The 19,976-nt window shown below is 43.4% G+C and overlaps 1 protein-coding gene across 6 annotated transcripts in view; it reads right to left on the bottom strand.

Moving 5' to 3' along the window:
• Positions 1-17,019, bottom strand: part of ANXA3 (annexin A3) — a 48,890-nt gene extending 31,871 nt beyond the window's left edge. For 5 of the 6 annotated variants that reach the window (XM_023750320.1, XM_006084520.3, XM_023750322.1 and 2 more), the window contains exons 1-2: positions 16,893-17,019; positions 13,563-13,614 (exon numbers count right to left, since the gene is read on the bottom strand). In XM_023750320.1, coding sequence (XP_023606088.1) covers positions 13,563-13,577 — 15 coding nt within the window. In that variant the 5' untranslated portion in view covers positions 13,578-13,614; positions 16,893-17,019. Of the gene's footprint in view, positions 1-13,562; positions 13,616-16,267; positions 16,324-16,892 lie in introns of all 6 variants that reach the window. The other variant, XM_014451973.2, reaches the window with a different exon arrangement.
• Between the last annotated feature and the right edge of the window lie 2,957 nt (positions 17,020-19,976).

The raw sequence follows: 19,976 nt of genomic DNA, 5'->3' as shown, positions 1-19,976 counted from the left end.
TGCCACATGGATTATGAGTCCTCTCCTTTTCCCCTCTTGTGTAACAAATTAGAAATATAAATAGTATTAACCCTGGAACTCTGATTAATATTTGTTTTAAAGTGGCATCAGCATCACAGCAAAGAAAAAGTGGAAATTTCCTACATCTTCTTTGATAATTCAAAGCCTTCCACTGCATCTCACACAGAAGTAATTGAGGTTTGCAGACTTCAATTGTTTTAATTAATATTGACCATTGTCTGGGGAATGCTGCACTAAAGATCCATAAATGAAAACCCCATTAGGACTGCCTGTTGTTAAGCTTTGTTTAATGGATATGCAATCATGGGTGATAAATTCTCTTCAGAAAGTTCCACTGACATAGATCTTCAGGAATAGCATGGAAATGAAAACTGCCATGATACCAATTTTAAACACAAATTAGAACCATGTCAGTAAGCTGGGAAAGACCACCCTGTAGAAAGAATAAAATACCTTAAAACTGCTTAAGAGATGGTAGAAGAGCCATTAAGACATTGAGAAAAATCCAAGTGAACATGCTCTTAGATGGTATTTTCTAACTTTTTGAATAAAAACCTATCTTTACAGTAATAATGTTTTTTCCTAAACTGATTTTCCTATCCTGTTAATGAAAAATAGTAGCTGTTACTCTGTATTAGTATGTCATTATCTAGGCACTCCTGAAGTGTTTAATATTTAATGAAAAGACATTATCTTGTCACATTAAAGTGATGGAAAAATTAATATTCTGGCACAGTAAAAATTGATAGTAACTTAATATATTAGGTTGAATAATTTGTTTCAATACAAATATCACTTAACCTTACAGTATCCAAAATAAAGAGTTTTGATTCTAAAAAAGTAATTCTAACGAATCAGAAACTAGATGTGAATGTGCCTGATCTAAAGGCACTGTAAGAAGCCAGTCATGTCAACATAATCATGGAAGAATTCTCTTTCTCTGGGGCTTAAATATATTATGGATTCCCAGAGCCAAATGGCTTCATTTCAATTCTATCCTCCTGTGAACTTTGTATTTATCTATGTGCCCACCTTCCATGTGTGGCATTTTAGAAGAACCACCACCATATTGCAGCATTTGGGTGCCTCATGCCCAGCACTGTACAAGGCACTTTATATACATTAACTATAACCGGCATCACAGTCCTGATGAATGCGTAAAAGTGGTGCATTTCACATACAAGACACCACGATTTAAGAAGGTGGAGAATTTGCTCAAGTCCACACAACTAGTTAAGCAGCAGCACCTGAATTTGAATGCGGTCATGACCATTACAGCCCATTCCTAGCCTTTCTTGAAATCTGGCCTCTGAATCACGCGGAGTGATTCTTTAAAATGCATCCAACCAGGCCCTCTCTTAGACACACTGAATCCTATTCCTTAGAAATGAGGTGTTAAGGTAGACATCACACATTCAAGAAGCTCCTCAGGAGATTCTGGGCCACGCAGATAAACACGGTTGTTTCTGAATACAAACAGACAAAATGAGAGTCCGATTCTAATTATTTCATGAATTATGAAAACTCAGGGTTTCCAGCCATGACCTTTCCACTGCCCTGTACCACCTCCGCATCAAAGCATGCTGAAATTCCAATGTGCACAATTAGAGGAGAGAAATTCCCCATCTGTTATGCAACTTGATACTCAGTAAGAATTAAGTGGGAAGGAACCACTCATTTAAGTAAAAGAAAAAAACAAAACAAAAACCTAAACAACACCACACACATACTCCAGACTGAAGAAAATGCCACAGGCATTCTGAAGTAGAATCTTAGTGATTTCAAACTGCTTCAGTTATTTAAATAGCAGAATTGTTTATCTGATGGACTTGGTTGCCCAGAACATTCAGAAATATTTACATGAATTATGGAAAAAATCTCACAGTAAAAGAACTAGAATCTTTTAAACTAATACATGCCAGGCAGTGAACAAAGTGATTTATGGACAACTTATTTAACTCTTACAATGGTCTTAACAAGGGGATTTTATTATTTCCATTTCAAAATGGAAGACATTCAATCTGCTATTAAGGACAGCCCTCTGAATTTGAACCCACCTCCTTGTGCTCTACACCACATCACAGTGCCTCACAGGAGTCTACAGAGTGGTTGGAAATCTGATTAAACATGAGGTTTCTTAGAAATGAACAGTTCTGGGGCTAAGACTCAGGATTTGTGTTTTTTGTTTTTTACAAAGCCCTACAGATGATTCTAATGGATTCTATAGTTTAAAAACCACTGCTCTATTTAGTCTTGGCTACCCAGGAAACCAAAGCAAAAGTGAGCAAACAAGTTCTAGATTTTTTTATGGTGTGGAAGAATTTGACGATGAGCTCATTGTTTCAGGAATGTTGGCGACTTTGCAGCCAAACAAAACGATCTGCCTTGCCTGCTTCATTGCAGGCTTAATTCCCTGACAGTTAAATTACTAACCAATATCTGACTTAGTTTATTTCCACTAATTCTACTACCCAAACAAAGTGTCAGTGCTCTAGTAGGACATTGCATGAAAACTTGTGAAAGTCTTTCTTTTTTAAAAAAAGAAACCTCATGTTTAATCAGATTTCCATCCACATCCTTTAAACATAGTTGCTTTCCTTTTCTCAAACTTGACTTTCAGATGCCCCAAAAGGAAAAATGAACCTGAAACCAGCTGGAAAAGAAAGTAAAGCAAGCAATGTGTAAATAAAGGGGAATCACCAGAGCTCTTTACATCAATAAGAATTGCTGCTACCTACTATGAGCCAAGTACTGTGCTAACCATGTGTCCAGCATGAGCTCCATTCAATCCTCACAACAAACTTAAAAGGCAGATATAATAACGTCTCTTCACAGAGGAGAATGAAACTGATGCTTAAGGAACTTGCCCAAGTTCACAGCCAGCAAGTGATCAGTCTCTTTAATCTATGCTGCTAATTACTGGGCTAGGCTGCATCTTATTTGAGCCACCTTCTTCATGTCAATATAATTTTCCCTGATCTTCTAAAACTGTCCTTTGGGGGTCAGACATGAGGCGTTGAAGCCATTGATGTGGCCAAGCTGGGCCTGGGATTTGTCTGTTACAACCCCTAGGAGAGGCCAGTCTGTTCTTGTCTCATGAAAGGCAATTGGACCTGTTTCTTCATGCAAAGTGCACTGGGTTTGCAAGAAGTTAGACGTTAACATTTAGAAGAATGAGTGAAAGAGAAAATCACAAGGTGCCCATTCTGTTGCCAAGGAACATGTTTACAGCCAAATGCTCCAGAGCAAGAAGAGCGGTTGCTACAGGTACGTTTCGAAGTTGAGGCGCAGCCGAGCCACTCCTCTCTTCATAGAGCCTGCGCAGGTCATACCCAAAAGCTAAGCTTCAAACCAATGCCTCACAGAAAACTCCAGGACCCAGGAACGCTCGAGGAGCCAGGGAGGAATGATCATTCTCTGCTCAGGGTCAAGGCAGTCTGTCACGGAGGTTTGTGATGAAAGGAAAAATGGAGTAGACTAAAAAAACAATCACAACTTGGATTCTGAACAATCAGAAAATGTAAGCCTTCTCTTCCGATTTTTCAAGTAAAAGGTGATTTTCAAAACCAAGGAAAGTTATGAGAGGCCCTGAAATGAAACATGGGCACGTGAGGCAGGTGTGATGGGCTGCATTGCGTGCCTCCCAAAAAGATACTGTTGAAGGCCTGACTGACAGCACTCAGAATGTGGGCCTATCTGGATATCAGGTCATTGCTGATGTGATTAGTTAAGAGGAGGTTCTACTGGAGTAGGGTGTGCCCCTAAACTAGTATAAGGCGTCCTAAGAAGATAGCCATGTGAAGACAGATAGAGACAGGGAGAATGTGATGTGATGATGAGGGAATGAAGGCATAGACTGGAGTTGTACCAGGAACACCAAGATTGCCTGCAAACCAGAAGCCAGGAAGAGTCGATGAAGGACTCCCCTACAGGTTTCAGAGGGAGCATGGCCCTACCAACATCATGATTTCACTTTTAGCCTCCAGAACCTGAGACAATACATTAAAACCCATCCCATTCGTGGCACTTTGTTACGAAAGCCCCAAGAAACGAATACAGCAGGTCAGAGGTCAGAGAAAAGGACTGGTAACCAGAAGGTCCTGCAGGGCAAACACCAGGGGCCTTATTTTCAAAGATAGGCTGGCAGGGGCCACAGCTAACAGAGGGCTCCCCGTCGCCACCCACTGCAGGCACGCTCTCCTCCCAAAGCAGCAAAGAGAGGCGGGTCCTGGGAAGCAGAGACTGGCAGCCTCAGGAATCCTGAGAGAAGCGAGGCTGACACCACAGCTTCGTTATGTTGGCAATGTGCCCGAGAGGCCTGAGGAGATGTTTGCATTTCACCTGGCACTCACTCAAAGGGGAAAATATCCACACCTGCCCACTCTCCTTTTCTGATTTCACCAGAGCAGGAGGGTTGGAAGGTAACAGCAGAGGCGAATGCTGGGCCGAAGCAGATAGATACCTGTGATTGGGTTGGGAAGACAGGGACAAACAAGCAACTGGTGTTGTGTTTTCCATGAAGCCCAGATTATAATAAGAATCCCCAGCCCCTCTGAAGCATGTGTCACTCATGCTGAACCAGCTGGACCTCGGTCTTTCTTTGGCGCCCGGGCCTCTTTCCGAGGGTTTTCTACCACCCCAGCTTCCATTTATTCTCCCCTTTGCCTGACCTTTATAAAATCGGTTCTTCTAAAATGAAAAGTCTCTTTTTCTTTTCTTTCCCTCTGATCCTGCTATGGGTTATTTCCACCCCTATCCCTTTTGTCTGCGGATGTCCCCCACATTTATATCTCCAGTCCAGACTTCTGTTTTGAACACATACCTGAGCAGAAAAAAACACCCCCATCACTCTCATAATCTACTTCTGCTTTTCTCCAGAGTGCTTAAAACGGACTTTATATATTACACATTTACCTCTTTATTATTTGTCTTCCATAATAAAATCAGGGGCATGCAAGCTCTATGCTTTTTAAATTTTATTTCTCTTTCTCTGCTGTATGCCCAGAGCCTAAAACAGCAGCTGGCACATAGAAGATGTTTAATGGATATCTGTTAAATGAATAAGTGAATAAAAGTGCTTTCTTATTCTGGATTTTGCTTTCTTTGATAATTCTCAAACACTATACAGACTTTTCAAAGCTGCACGTGGCATGTCAAACATCTAACAAATGCATCCTCTGCCTTTTCTCAGTCCTGTCACCACTCCCAGGTCAACATGCCCCCAGAACCTAGGGGAGGTATTTCATTAAACCAGTGATGGCGAACCTATGACACGCGTGTCAGAGGTGACACACAAACTCATTTTTTTGGTTGATTTTTCTTTGTTAAATGGCATTTAAATACATAAAATAAATATCAAAAATATAAGTCTTTGTTTTACTATGGTTGCAAATATCAAAAAAATTTCTATATGTGACACGGCACCAGAGTTAAGTTAGGGTTTTTCAAAATGCTGACACCCTGAGCTCAAAAGGTTCACCATCACTGCATTAAACACAGAGAGTTGAAAGTGAAAGGAGCAAAGATACGATAAGAGAGGAAGGAGCAGACTTTAAGAATTTTTGTTCTTTTTGTTGTCGGGTGCTCTTTGTGTCCCCACCTGTTGCTGATGGAAGTGGGCTTCTTGGGGTGCCACAGGGAAAAGAATTTCCCGAAGACCCCAAGGGGGGATGAGGTATCATGGGAAGCTTTATTTCTGTGGAATTAAACCCCTGAGATTTCAAAGTCCCATCTCCCTCTGTCCCGCCATGGACAAAGTCTTGTCTTCAGCAGAGCTAGGATCAAAGCCACTGCCCAGAGCCTCCGCTCCACATTTGCACAGTCCAGTCTAGCACCTGGCTAGCTTAGTCGGTGTTCCCAGCTGCAGTCCATTGTGTGTGGGGTCCGCATGGCCATGGGCCACAAGGCTACGGAAGGAGCATGGGTGAGTACAGGAAGCAGGAGCAAAGCCAGAGGGACAAGAGCGAGAGAATTTCTTTGCCTGGGGATTATGTATTCCCGCATTTTCATGGATTTGCACTGAGGTCCACCTCCTCGCCAAGGATCTTTGTTGCCAGGTTAGACTGACAAGCAAGCACCTTCCCGACGTCACCCTGACTCCACTGCACATGCGTCCATTTCTCCCTTTTTTGGATCCCTTTCCCCAGTGATTTGCAGGGAATGGACTGGTGGTTTCCTGGGGAGCGTGAAGATGCAGCTTCCTGGTGAAGCTACCCTGATGAGCATGCTTATGTCTGGCCTCCCCTTTGCTCCTTTCCTATTATTAAAATTAACTAGCTAGTTATGATGGTAACATTTTAACTTATTCTTTTAATTCATATGAGACTTCTGTATTACTCTTATTGTTCAGGACTCTAAAATATTTTTCTAACTCCTTTGCATCTACCAATAAATAGACTTTCAAGAGAATCAAATCACACCTTTTCCCTTTCATATTCCTTGTCCTCATTGTAAAACCTTTTCTTTTCCTCTTTGCCTTTGATTTACCGGGCTCTTCAAAGGCTACTCATTAGATTGGCAAATTATACTTCTTATTGTGATTAAACTAGAAGCCCGGTGCATGAATTCGTGCACAGGTGGTGTCCAGCTGGCCCACCCCAATAGGGCCCACCAGGGATGGGGCCAGCCAGGGGGAGGGGCCACAGGAGGTTGGCCGGCCGGCTGGCCTGCCCCTGATCGGGCGGTTGGCCAGCCACAGTGGGCGTCATAGCGACCAGAAGCTCCAGCATTCCAGTTGCTGGCTTTTTATATATATAGATAGATATGAAAGACAGACCCTCCCTCCTTGGTGGTTGAGCTTGGTTCAGAGAGTGGCAAAGAACAGTTCTTTAACGTGAATTCCATTCATTTCCAGGAAGCCTCTCTCCTCTCACTGAGCTTACATGGGATTCTCTCCAGGCTTTGTCCTGAAACAAAGCTCTCATGTTTTGATTCGAAATCCAGGTCTAACCTGTTTTTCATTAACTTCCTGCAGAGAGCCATTTGTGTAACTGTCTGAGTGCCAATATTTATCTAAAGAAGCTTCAGGGAACACGGTTTAAAACACACCAGACAGGAAGTCGCGATTTTGTTGAAGAATACTTCATGAGTATATACCAGCGATTTTCAACGTTTTTTATTTCATGTCACACATAAACTAATTACTAAAATTCTGCAGCATACCAAAAAAAAATATAATCTGACAAAAATATAGATATACATTTGTTTCATTCACACCAGACGGCTATTGTGTTGGCTGTTGTCATTTTTTTATGTGACAATTTTTATGTGGAAAGAGGTCAGTGCCCTCGACTAAGTGGTCAGGCACTGCATGTTTTAAAAATTCTTGACGCACGCCAGAAAATCGCTGGTACACACTGCTCTGCTTGAGATGCAAAAAGTCTATTTCAATTAAAACAGAAAGTCAGATGTTCCAGCCCTGAGATGTGGAGACAGGAAGGAGGCCAGAGGAGAAATGCAGTGCGTCCACATGGGTGTCACACAGGTGTTCTCTCCACACGTATTAAATCTGCATGGTCAGGAAGAGCAAATACACCAGGAAATTAAGGTCTAAAGGGATGCCCCCACCAAAGCAAGAAATGTGAAACTGGACAAGGCTCTCACAGGCTCCTTGTACCCAGGACCAACAGCAGCCAAATGCCCCGGCTGGTGTCATCCATGGGTCAAAGTTTGAAAGGCATTACCTTCCCACAATCCTCTCTCATATGAGGGCATTGCTTCTGTCCTGGGAGCCATACCACTGGTGTCATTCTTCTGGGTTACACAGCAGCTATGGGAACATGCGTCCTCAGGTGTCAAACGGTACCGATCTTATTCCCGGGAAAGAAAGGGTTAGGTGGGGGAGGGAAGCTGTGCTCTCTAATGCCCACCAGGAATACATTATCCTGGGTCAGCTTTTCCTTCTGCTTTAGATACACCTTCCTCAACTTTTTCACCATCAGGAATCTCTTTTGTTATTTCTTCTCCATGGACCCCATGCTTTGAATGATTCTGCCTGCCGCTCTGTCTGCATTTATTACAAAACATTAACTCATTTTCCTGTTACTTACTATGAAAGATATAACTTCCAGTCAGAGCTTCTGATCAGCATAAGATAACCAGTGCCCATGTTGATATGCTTTTAGTAAAATCCATAAAGAAATATGATGTTTTGGAAACTGTAGACCCTGATGTGTGTTATATACATGCGGTATAATGAAGAACACATCTGGTCTTGTCCTGGGTTCCAGGTACAGAGGTTCAGAAACCCCTGGAGATTCCTGAGTGATAAAAATGTCTTCATTATGCTAATGAGGTGACTCACTGTGGGGCCCTAAATAGCTTTAGCATCCAGGCTGGCCACTAAAAAGACTGGTCAAGGCTTAATTAGAGGGATGGCACTTGGCGATTGAGTTCAATCACACTTGTCATGAAACCCCGGTGAAAACCCTGGACACTGAGGCCTGCAGGAGCTTCCTAGCTGTGAGCACACTGGTGTGCAGGAGGGTTCACACCGGGACTCCATGGGGAGGGGGCACAGAGCTCGAATCCAGGGCCCTTCCAGGCCTCACTCTGTGTGTAGCCTTTGTAATAAAACTGTAACTGTGAGGATAGCACTTTCAGTGAGCTCTGTAAGTTGTTCTAGAGAATTACCCCACCTGAGGGGGTCTTGGAGAGCCCCACATTTATAGCTAATTGGTCAGAAATGCAGGTGGCTCTAAGACCTGTAGCTGATGTCTGAAGTGAGGGCTGAGCCTTTAAACCCGTGGAGGCTGACAGTGATCCTGGAAATGTGAGAATCGTGCTGCAGCACACCCACCTGCAGCGGGAACGGGGCACTATATGTCTTAGCTATACAACACCAGCAGTGAACTGAACTATGGACTGTGGGTGAGAATGATGTGTTAATGCAGGTTCATCAATTATAAGAAATGTACCACTCTGGTGGGCAATATTGATATTGGGGGAGGCTGTGCATGTGTGGGGCTGGGGAGATATGGGAAATCTCTGTACCTTCCTCCCAATTTTGTTGCGAACCTAAAATTGCTCTAAAAAAAGAAGTCTTAAATATATATATATATATATATATATATATATATATATATATATATAAATATATATATGAAAATATTGAAAACAGGAGTGGTCAGAAAGATTCTCCTGGGGAAAATCCATCTGTTTCAGGTAGCTCAGAGAAAGCATTCCAATAAGGAGGGAGGAATACTGTTGATTTGGAAAAAATTCAGGCCCAGGAAACAGGCAGACTCTCCTTTCCTAATACAGTTGCAAGGATATTAATTAGCAAGGGTTACGTTTTTAGAAAAAAATTAATATGTTGAAATGATAATGATTATAATATTTACTGAGTGCTCACTACATGCCAGGCACTGTTAATACATTTTCCAACACTGATTTAATGCTTACAAACACCAGATAATGTAGGTACTATTAGTACACTCATTTACAGATGAGGAGACTGACAGTGAGAGACTAGGTATTTTGCTCAACTTTATATTCAAGAGTCTGCCTTTTAACCAATTAGACAGTTATGAAAAGGAGAACTGGGACTGCAGCTTTACTGTCTTCATCCTGCTCTCAGAGCTCATTACACCGGGTACTTGCTGCTTTAATTGTTTAACTACCCTTTAGATGTACTCTTTCAAAACGAAGTTAGTAGGCATCATATTTATGGGAAGTTATTTTTGTGTGAAACTGCTTTTACCCCTTGGGTCTAGAGTCTCCGTGTTCTCCGTCCTCATTTTGCAAATTAGAGTCTGAAATGGGGAAGGAAGAATCTATCACAAGTTAGGATGTTATAAAGGTTCATGATGATTACAATGATTATGAGTTAATTTGGAACTATTTTAGTTCCATAATAAAAATACTAATGTGAGGTTTCAAACAAAGAGTAATTACATTCATTATTCTGCAAAAGTAAGTTAGGAATTGACCAAGGAGGAAGGAGCTCAGACTATTTGCATGAGAAAGCCGGCATTGTAGAAGGTGCATGTAAAAAAAAAAATACCACTAGGTATCTTAATAAAAAAAGTCATGTTCCAAGACATTTTAATTGTGGGTTGCCTGAGTGCTTGCTATGAACCTAAAGGCAATATATATATGACAAGGGACCACGGGACAAGGAATCAAAGAGTATAAACTACTAAGCCATCAAGTCCTCTCATCAGAGTTAAGTAGTAGAACACAAGCCTGAACAGAGTGCGTGACCATTTCCAAACAGGAAACAGTACTGCAGCATAGACTGTTTACTCATCGGAAACAATGGGAGGTTGCAACACCCCTAGCGGGAATATCCAGGCCTCGCAAACCAACCATTCTTTCACCTTCAACCGTAAAGACTGAAATTGCACCTGAAGTCTTCTCTCTTGATCAGATTATGCCAGTGAGCTCACCATACACTGGTAGGCCAAACCCTTCTACGGTTTGTAGAAACACACTGACTGGATTGCTCATTTGTGTTTGTGTGTTTATGTGCTTTTGTGTATAAGAGGGAACAAGAGAACAGATGTAACTTAGTGATAAGAGTATGTACACGAATCAGAAGGTTGTGTTTTTTTCTGTGGTAAAAACAACAACATAAAGTTGACCACATTAACCCTTTTGAAGTGCACATTTCAGTAGAGGTGAAACTGCTCAGTGTGTGGGACCAGAAACTGTACTCATAGGACAATGACTCCTCTTTTTTCCCTCCCAACCCCTAGCAACCACAATTCTATCCTATCTCTACACATTTGACTACTTTGGATACCTTATATAAATGGAACCATATAGTATTTTATCTTTTTATTACTGGCTTATTTCTTTCTTTCTTTTTTTAAAATATATTTTATTGATTTTTTACAGAGAGGAAGGGAGAGAGATAGAGAGTTAGAAACATCGATGAGAGAGAAACATCGATCAGCTGCCTCCTGCACATGTCCTACTGGGGATGTGCCCGCAACCCAGGTACATGCCCTTGACCGGAATCGAACCTGGGACCTTTCAGTCCGCAGGCCGACGCTCTATCCACTGAGCCAAACCGGTTTTGGCTATTACTGGCTTATTTCACTTAGGATAATGTCCTCAAGGTTCATCTGTGTTGTAGCATGTGTCAGAATTTCCCTCCTTTTTGAAACTGAATAATATTTCATTGTGTATATATATATATATAATATATATATATATATATACCAAATTTTGTTTGTCCATTTGTCTGTCCATGGACATTTGGGTTGCTTCCACCTTTGGCTCTTGTGAATAATGCTGTTATGAACATGGGAGTGCAGGTATCTCTTTGAGACCCTGTTTTTAGTTCTTTTGGATATTTATCCAGAAATGGAACCTCTGGATCATATGGTCGTTCTATTCTTAATTTTTTTAAGGAACAGCCATACTGTTTCTACAGTAGTTCTGAGTTGTTTCTAATATTAGTCCTCGGAGATCTCTCTCATAGATGGGAGTTCTCTAATTTGAGAAGAGGAAGGCGACAGGAGAGAAAGGAAGGAGCAGCAGGGGCCAGGGCCTCCTTCTGCACTGAAGGGGCTCCTCTCTCTCACCCAGAGCTTCCCTTTGTGGTCTGCTCTGTCCTTTCCTTTCTGTTGCCCAAAGAGGAATGTGATCACTCCCTGAGGCCACCACACTCCTAGCGCCTGATGGTAGGCAGAATAATAGCTCCCTTCTAAAATGTCCACCCCATAATCCCTGGGCCCTGTGAATGTGTTGTTGCAGGACAAAAGGACTTTGCCAATGTGATGAAGGTTCCAGACCTCAACCTCAGGACATTATCCTGGATTATCTGGGTGAGCCCAATTAGGCACCTGAGCTTTAAAAGCAGAGAACTGCCTCCAGCTGGAGGGAGAAAGGGAAGATAGAAGAGAGATGCCCCAGAGGGAAGACCAACAGATTGCATGCAGGAGGACTGATGCACAGTTGCTGTTCTGAGCTACAGCGGCCATGTAGGAGGCCTGGCAGAAGCCTCTAGGGCAGTGGTTCTCAACCTTCCTAATGCTGCAACCCTTTAATACAGTTCCTCATGCTATGGTGACCCCCAACCATAAAATTATTTTCGTTGCTACTTTATAACTGTAATTTTGCTACTGTTATGAATTGTTATGTAAATATCTGATATGCAGGATGTATTTTCATTGTTACAAATTGAACATAATTAAAGCATAGTGATTAATCACAAAAACAATATGTAATTATATATGTGTTTTTTGATGGTCTTAGGCGACCCCTGTGAAAGGCGACCCACAGGTTGAGAACTGCTGCTCTAGGGGATAGGACAGCCCCTGATGACAGCCAGCAAGAAAACAAGGGACCTCAACTGCAAGGAACTAAATGTGGCCAACAACCTAAATGAGTTCAGAGGCGGATTTTTCCCAAAGTCTTCAGAAGGAAACACAGCCCTGCCAACTGCTTCGTTTAGACCCAGTTTGGGCTTCTAACATGTAGAACCGTGATGTAATGAATGGCTGGTGCAACAGGAGATTAATGTACCCTCTCTCACGCTTGCCTGGGTCTCTCCAGCTGTTCAGAAATGTGCCAAGACTTTGACAGTGTCAGCCGGAGAGTCTGACCAACTAACTCCACATCTGTTTACTAATGGACAAGGGCTAGAGGGAGATTTTTTTTTGTAATACCAGCATTTTTGAGAAATGGTTTTTTTTTCCATCTGATTACTAGATATTCATAATAGTAGCAGGGATTTCAGACCTGGAAAGAGGGAAGGTCAGCCTCTTGGCCAGTGATACGGAAGTAATATTGGGGGCCATATAACAGCATCCCTTCCCCTGACACTGCTCATGTAAGGGCTGGTCACCTCTCCATACAAGCTATTCTTTAACCCTCCTCTGCCCCTTACTTATAAAATATAATGTATGTTTCACTGAAAAACAATGAAAGCAATGTGGGACTGCTGGATCCTAATCGCTCGCCTGCCTGATTGCCCCTAACCGCCTCTGCCTGCTGGCCTGATGCCCCTAACTGCTCCCCTGCCTGTCTGATTGCCCCTAACTGCCCTCCCCTGCCAGCCTGATTGCCCCTAACTGCCTCTGCCTCAGCCCCTGCCATGGTGGCTTTGTCCGGAAGGATGTCTGGAAGATGACTGGTCTAATTAGCATATTACCCTTTTATTAGTATAGATTTTATTCATATCCCATCTCTTTCATTTCAGTACTTTTATCCATCTGAAATTTATTTCAATGTAAGAAATGAGACGAAATACAGATTTACTTTTTTCCTAAATGGCTAGAAGTTTTCCTAGCATAATTTATTGAATAAGCCATCTTTTCCTCTGCTATGAAATATCATCTTTATCATATAATAAGTTCCCAAATCATATACTAAATAAATTCTCTGTTATTGACCTCTTTGCTTTAGTGTCATCATAAATTATTTTAACTACATACCTGTACAATATATTATCATTATTTTGGGACATCCACGAGCTTTTTGGGCGTGTTAATTTTCAGATGAACTTTTTAACAACTTTCAAAATATTTTTCTTTGTATTTTGATTGGACTCAGGTAAGTTATTGTGTTAGGAAGATTTGATTTTTACTTACCCAGAGAGATGCCATGCTATCCCACTTTTGCCTTGAGTTCAGATCACACTAACCTATTAAAAGAAAAAAAAATTACTAAATGGAATAAGCCTAGGATTCCAAACACAGTAAATTTACCAATTCTTAATCTTTAATCCAGAAAACAGAACCCATGTTCCAAGAGAAACCCTCTCAAGAAGAGGATGTGTCTTTAACATCAAGTAGCCCATTGGCTAAACAAACATTTACTCAGTGCCTACTTTCTACGAGAGGTGGAGCTAGACCAGTAAAAGTCTCAAAAAGAGAGGAAAAAAAATCTCAGACTTAAGGGGTTTACACATATGTTTCCTAGAAAGCCAATTTTTGACTCATTTAAATTCCAGCAGAACTACTTCGATTGCTGACTTCTTTTAATCAAAACAGACTACCATCTAGGGAACAACAAAAACACAGGAAATTGTCCCCCATCAACATAAATTTTAGTTGGCTTCCATTTGATTCCTTGTGTTTGATTGTGAAATGTGCATTTACACTTCACAAGGCTCCAAGCCTACAGTTATAAACAGACCTTCCTGCTCCTTGGGAGGCAGTCCAGTCCTTGGGCGGATGCAGGGGTGAAAAGGGCAGCTCTTTCGTGGAGCCTCAATTGGGAACCCATACGTCAACATTATTCAAACATGCTGGCCTAGCTCCAAGGGTTGACTTAGAAATGCAAGTTGCTCCCACCCATCCTTGGAACAAAATACTCTAAAAATACCATGATGGCCTCAGAACAAAGTTCGACAGGAAATGACACCATTAGTCCCTGCAAATATCTAGCCCTGATTTTTCCAGGCCCTCTCTCCGTAGCAGAGGGTGGTCGGCTCTCTAGTTACAAGGTCTAACACCATCTATAATAATAAAAGCGTAATATGCTAATTAGACCAGGCATCCTTCCGGACAACCTTCTGGACAAAGGCAGGGCTGCAAGGGAAGCCCGGGTCCCGGGTGCCAGAGGAAAGCTGGTGCCGGCAACTGGGGGAAGGAAGGCCTACTCTTGCAAGAATTTCGTGCATCGGGCCTCTAGTATACATATATTCCTCTATATAGTGGATACAAAGTATTACTAGTTTTGGTTTTACCTCTTAAAGCTAGACACAATTCATTTGACCCTCAGTTTCCTCATCTATAAAAAGGGGAGAGGAGGGCTGTAGCTGGCATTGAATAAAGTAACATGCATCATCATATGAGCTAGCTTTTTGAGTCCTTACTATGCTCCAGGTAATATGAAAGGCACTAAAAGGTTGATTTTGTAAAGCTAGACATTTTTTCATGTTTGCTCCCTGGGGCATACAAGGCAATATAAAAAATATCCATTGAATAAATGGATGATTTAACATAAGCCTCACAATAATCTAGGGCACTAAGTATCATTAGTAACATCTCCACTATGCATATGAAGAAGGTGGGGCACAGAGAAGTAAAATAACAGTCCAGTCATACAGCTAATAAGTAGGTATTAGGGGCAGAAATAGCATATTGGGGACCAGCCAAGTTACAAGAAATATTAGTCATACTCTGTTAACCGTGATGGTTCCATTCAGATTAGAGAAAGTACATTCTAACCTGGCTGAGAGTTGTACGCCTGGGACCTGGGAGCTAACATCGGATGCAGTCCATCCTCCTGTCCCGAGAACTGCCTATCATAATGGCAAGACTTACAACCTCCTGGCTGAACCAATCTAGTCCCAGAGGCGCCTGCCCTTGCAACCCCCAGCCCCTATTGCCTGCAATCTGGTCCCAGGGCATCCGGAGGCACCCACCTCTGCCACCTGCCAAGCCCGCATGACTTATTACCTATAATGATTATACCATGCCTACTTGACATGTCTGTAACTCTTACTTTCTCATGTAATCTTTGTCCTTCTACCCAACATAAGCAGCTGGCTTATGGGGAGAGGCAGAGCAGATTTTTGTGGATGACCTGCTGCTCTCCCATGCTGCCGGCAGTATTGGAATAAACGCTCATGTATGATTCAACCCTGTTTCCACTTAAGTGGCTCAAGTAGTGACAGGCAGCCCAGACCCCTTGGTTGTCCGGTCACATAGGGACTGAATTTAAGCAGCCATTCTCCAAAGATATGACCTTAACCACATGCTTCTGCCTTACCCAAGTGGCTGTTCCATACATGGTCAACGCTCATACTCAATATATGTTGATCCAGTATCATTTCTAAAGTATTAATAATTATTACTGATTTATGTTTTAAGAAAGAAAGAATTACTCCACAGTGGAGGCCAAAAGGCCTAAAAATAGAACTTTAAACAGCCTCTTCTGAAAGGGTTAGAGCAGTGATATCATTTCCTTTTACTTCCTCCTGCATCCCTGTTTCTAAACAGATTTCCCTACACAGCCTCATGGCTCTGGGAACAAGATTCAGGTTTCCTTTACATCTTTAAGTTTCCTTTCTTGTCAGTTTGAAGTTCTCTGCCTTCCTGAAAGCTGGTGGTGAAATCTTTATGAAAGAACGATTTAGTAAGTTACATTTTTTATGATGTTGGTTTTAAAAAGTTGTAAATGAGGGCAAAGTCTTGCTGTCTGTGATCAGAAATCCTTGGAAAGAATTTAGCTTTTGTGGTGCAACTTCTTATCTCCAGCCAGAGGGGCCTCCAGCCACCCAGAACCTCTCAGCCACAATTTTCTACATAGGTGTGGTCATTTGCAATCAGGTGCCTATATCCCCCACCTGCTGACTCCGATGCCAAATGCCAGGAGAATGATTCACATCCAGGGAATAGAATTCTGTTGCAATAAAAGAAAATGATGAGCCTGTTTAAGAAAAAGCAAACTTCTCGGACTCCCAACGCCCAATATCTCAACACACTTTTCTACCTCCTAAAAAGAATAAGTAAAACACATGTTCACAAGGATGGGTGGGGTTCCGAGTACTCAGTACAGAGCTTGGAGCCAGCCTCTCCCTTTCCCAGGCATCTGGACCCCGAGGACCCTTCTCGCTCTTCGTCTCCAAGACCTTCCGGTCTGGGAAGGCTGAAATGATCAACTGGCTCCCTACTCGGTTAGCTGTGATGAAAAGTGAAGGGTGCAGGGCCTGGGACTGCGGGGTGTCAGCTAGCACCCCGGGGTGGCCATAGCTGGGTGGCCCTCCCAGAGCGCGGCACGTTTGCTCCCCTGGGCTAGTGTCCTCGATTCTGAAATGTGGGATCTAGACTCTGTGCGCGCCAAAGCCCCGCGGATCCCGCACCTGCGCTGCCGGGTTGGTTGGCGGCCAAGTTAGCTCCGCCCGGGACCGCACGGCGCTCGCGGGGAGGCGGGCGAGGCGCGTGGCTGCGCGCGGGGGAGGCTGGACTCACCCGGGAAGCGGTCCGGGCGCGGAGAACGGCGAGCCAGGTGTGCGTCCCGCGCTGCTGCTCCGAAGCTGGTTCCCCGCCGGGCAGCGAAGGCGCCCGCTGCAGCGACCGCGCCCCTTCCTCCGCCCCCCCTCCGGCCCGACTCCCACCTGCTCGCCGCCCGCGGGGGAGGGAGGCCGCGCCCCTCACCCTGAGCGCTCCGCCCTCCGGCCTGGCCTCGGGGTAGCTAAACTTTCCCTCCCCGTCTCCCACTGCCCTCACGTTGAAACCCATTGTTCTGGTTCAGATTGGTTGCAGCGCTGATTTGTCCCAGGCACTGCGGACGCAGACACGTGATGCTCCTCACTCCCAAGGAGCTCACGGCCTGTACAGAGGGCGGACAGCTAACCGAATAGCGGCCTCTAACACTTACCTAGCGTTTACTTTGTGCCAGGCACTGTTCAAAATTCTTTAAATAATCGGACAACTATATGAGACAGATACTATTATTGCTCCCATGTTATAAATAAGGAAACCGAGACACAGAGATTAGCTCACGTAAGCCAAGCCCCACGGAGAGTAAATGGCAGACCGCATTTTTGAACCCAGGTGGTTTTGTAGTCCACCTGCTAAGCTTGCAGGCTCTTTAGTATGAGGATTAGACCCAAAGACTGGAGGAGACAAGGTGGAAGGGCGTCCTAGGCATTTGGGACAAAAGAAGGCTAAAAAGTAAAGCCCTGCTTGCATTGGGGAATTATGGGCAGGTGTGTGTTGAAGGATGGAGTTAAAGCTACCATTTAGTTGATGTCGGGCCTTGAAATAAGTGCTTGCTTCCATCACCTCTTTTATCTTCAAGGCAACCCTGGGAGGTGCTATTTTTAAAAAAATATATTCTATTGATTTTTTACAGAGAGGAAGGGAGAGGGATAGAGAGTTAGAAACATCGATGAGAGAGAAACATTGATCAGCTGCCTCCTGCACACTCCCTATTGGGTATGAGCCTGCAACCAAGGTACATTTCCTTGACCTGAATGGAACCTGGGACCCTTGAGTCCGCAGTCTGATGCTCTATCCACTGAGCCAAACCAATTAGGGTGGGAGGTGCTATTTTTATTAGAATTTGCAGCAGGGGAAACTGAGGCTTAAGAAGGTTAGGTGATTTACCCAAGGACACAAGCAAAAAGTATTTATTGACTGCACCCTTCCTGTAAGGCATGTGCTGTGGAAGATTAAAAGGAAATAATCAGACGTAGTTGGAATATCAGCGAGTTAACAATCTGAGGTCAAGACAAACGCATGTGGAACTAAAGTCAGTAATGTGTGATGCTTTATCATTGTTATACATAATGCTAAATTCTGGGGAAAGGACTTGAAACATGGTAGCTTTAGGAGCACAGGAACATCAAGAAGCTTGGGACAGGCAGGGGAGAAGGCAATGAAATTGGAAAGATTTGAACACTGTCATCTGAAAGAGTTCCTGGTTTCTTTTTAATTTTAAATCAGTGTGCCCCATATTTCTCAATCATGGTGTGAGGTCGCCTTCCTGCCATTCCTGTTATTCTGCGAAAAGTTTTAGTGAAAATATAAATTTGAAGAAAAGCCTTGGGACTGATGAATTGTCATTTAGTTGATTGAAAACTTTTGGTCTGGTTTATCTACAGCTACTTAGACTATCAGAGTGCATTCCCCCCCCCCCCCCTAGTCTTTCACAGGATAATACATGATGCCCCTTTAACCAACATAGGAGGTGCTGGGTTCAGAGGAAAAGCCCTGGCTTGGACTGCTGTGTGGGAGCTGAAGAGGCCGGAGCAGAGGTCCTCCCCGCTGGGCACCGGACCTGGGAACCTGTCAAAGCATAAATTCTCTCAGACCCTACCCTAACCTACCCTCTTAGTGAGCCCTCCAGGTGATTCTGCTGGACCCTAGAGCTGAAGAACTACTGGTTCAAGAGCACACCTCCCTTAAATAGAAGAGGAGCCGCAATGGAGAAAGCAGAGAGACAGCCTTGCTTAAAAAGCTGGAGCCCGCCAGGTTTGCACCAGATTTACAAATCGAGAGTGATGAGCTTTCTGCCAGGAGAAGATATGACTGTGTTCTCTCTTCCGTTTTTCATCCTAATTCCCGACTCCTATGTAGAGATCACCGCAATAGACTAAGCCTCGCCTCATTCTGGAAACTTCTAGGATTAGCATGGGGGCAGAAAGGGGATATTTACTGAGGGCCTATGACTTATGCCAGACATTGACTAATGCACTTACTTCATGCTTACTCACTAGCTTAATTTGTAACTGCCACAGGTTGTATGGCACACACCAGGAAGTACTAGGACTGGATATCCAGAAGGAAATGAGTAATGGGTGGTGATGAAGCCCCACGGACTAGGAAAGTTTGACATCAAAAGTGCCTCTAAGCCTGCCTGGACACGGGAGGGTCAGTCTTATCAGCGCCTTTGAGAACTGGACTGTGGCCTGGGCAGGCTGCAGGCACCATCAGAACCACAGCTAAGCAGTGGGGAGGGATAGACACATCCCAACTTCTCTCCCATCATTTGGCCCATCTCAGCCAGAAGCCAAGGGGCAAAGGAGCCTTGGAGAAGCAGTTTGGAAAGGAAAGAGAGTTTCCTGGAGCATAAACAAGGCAGAGAATCCCTATCGAGACAAACAAAATAAGCAGCATGGGACTTACGTGAGTCACTGTTGTCAAGTGCGGGTTCATCTTGGACACATTCTTTAATGGGATGTTTAAGGGAGACATCTTGAAATTGGTTTTAAACAATTTATGGAAGTTGTCCCAGAGACTAGGATTCTAGTAAACTTTTATAACTGACTGGTCTTAGAACTTAATGGCCTTAAACCAAATGAGTCCCAGAATAACATTTTGCTAGATTTTTTAGAGAGTTGCAGTCTCGGTCTATTTTGTTGTAACCAAGTGACTGAATTTTCATGACAAGCATTAAACCCAAGTTATAGGAGCTGTGGACTATTATTAAGCAATACCAATTTGTGCTTGTGAGGGCCTCTGGCAAAGATTTGAAATCCCAGGATTCATGTGGAATTTTCAAGAAAAATTATCCAGGTCAGTCACCGAGAACCATGTCATAGGGTGGTT

Source organism: Myotis lucifugus, unplaced genomic scaffold (assembly GCF_000147115.1).
Source record: "Myotis lucifugus unplaced genomic scaffold, Myoluc2.0 scaffold_12, whole genome shotgun sequence".
NCBI lineage: Eukaryota > Metazoa > Chordata > Mammalia > Chiroptera > Vespertilionidae > Myotis > Myotis lucifugus.
The sequence above is the reverse complement of the archived record's forward strand: the minus strand, read 5'-3'. Positions and strand labels throughout refer to the sequence as shown.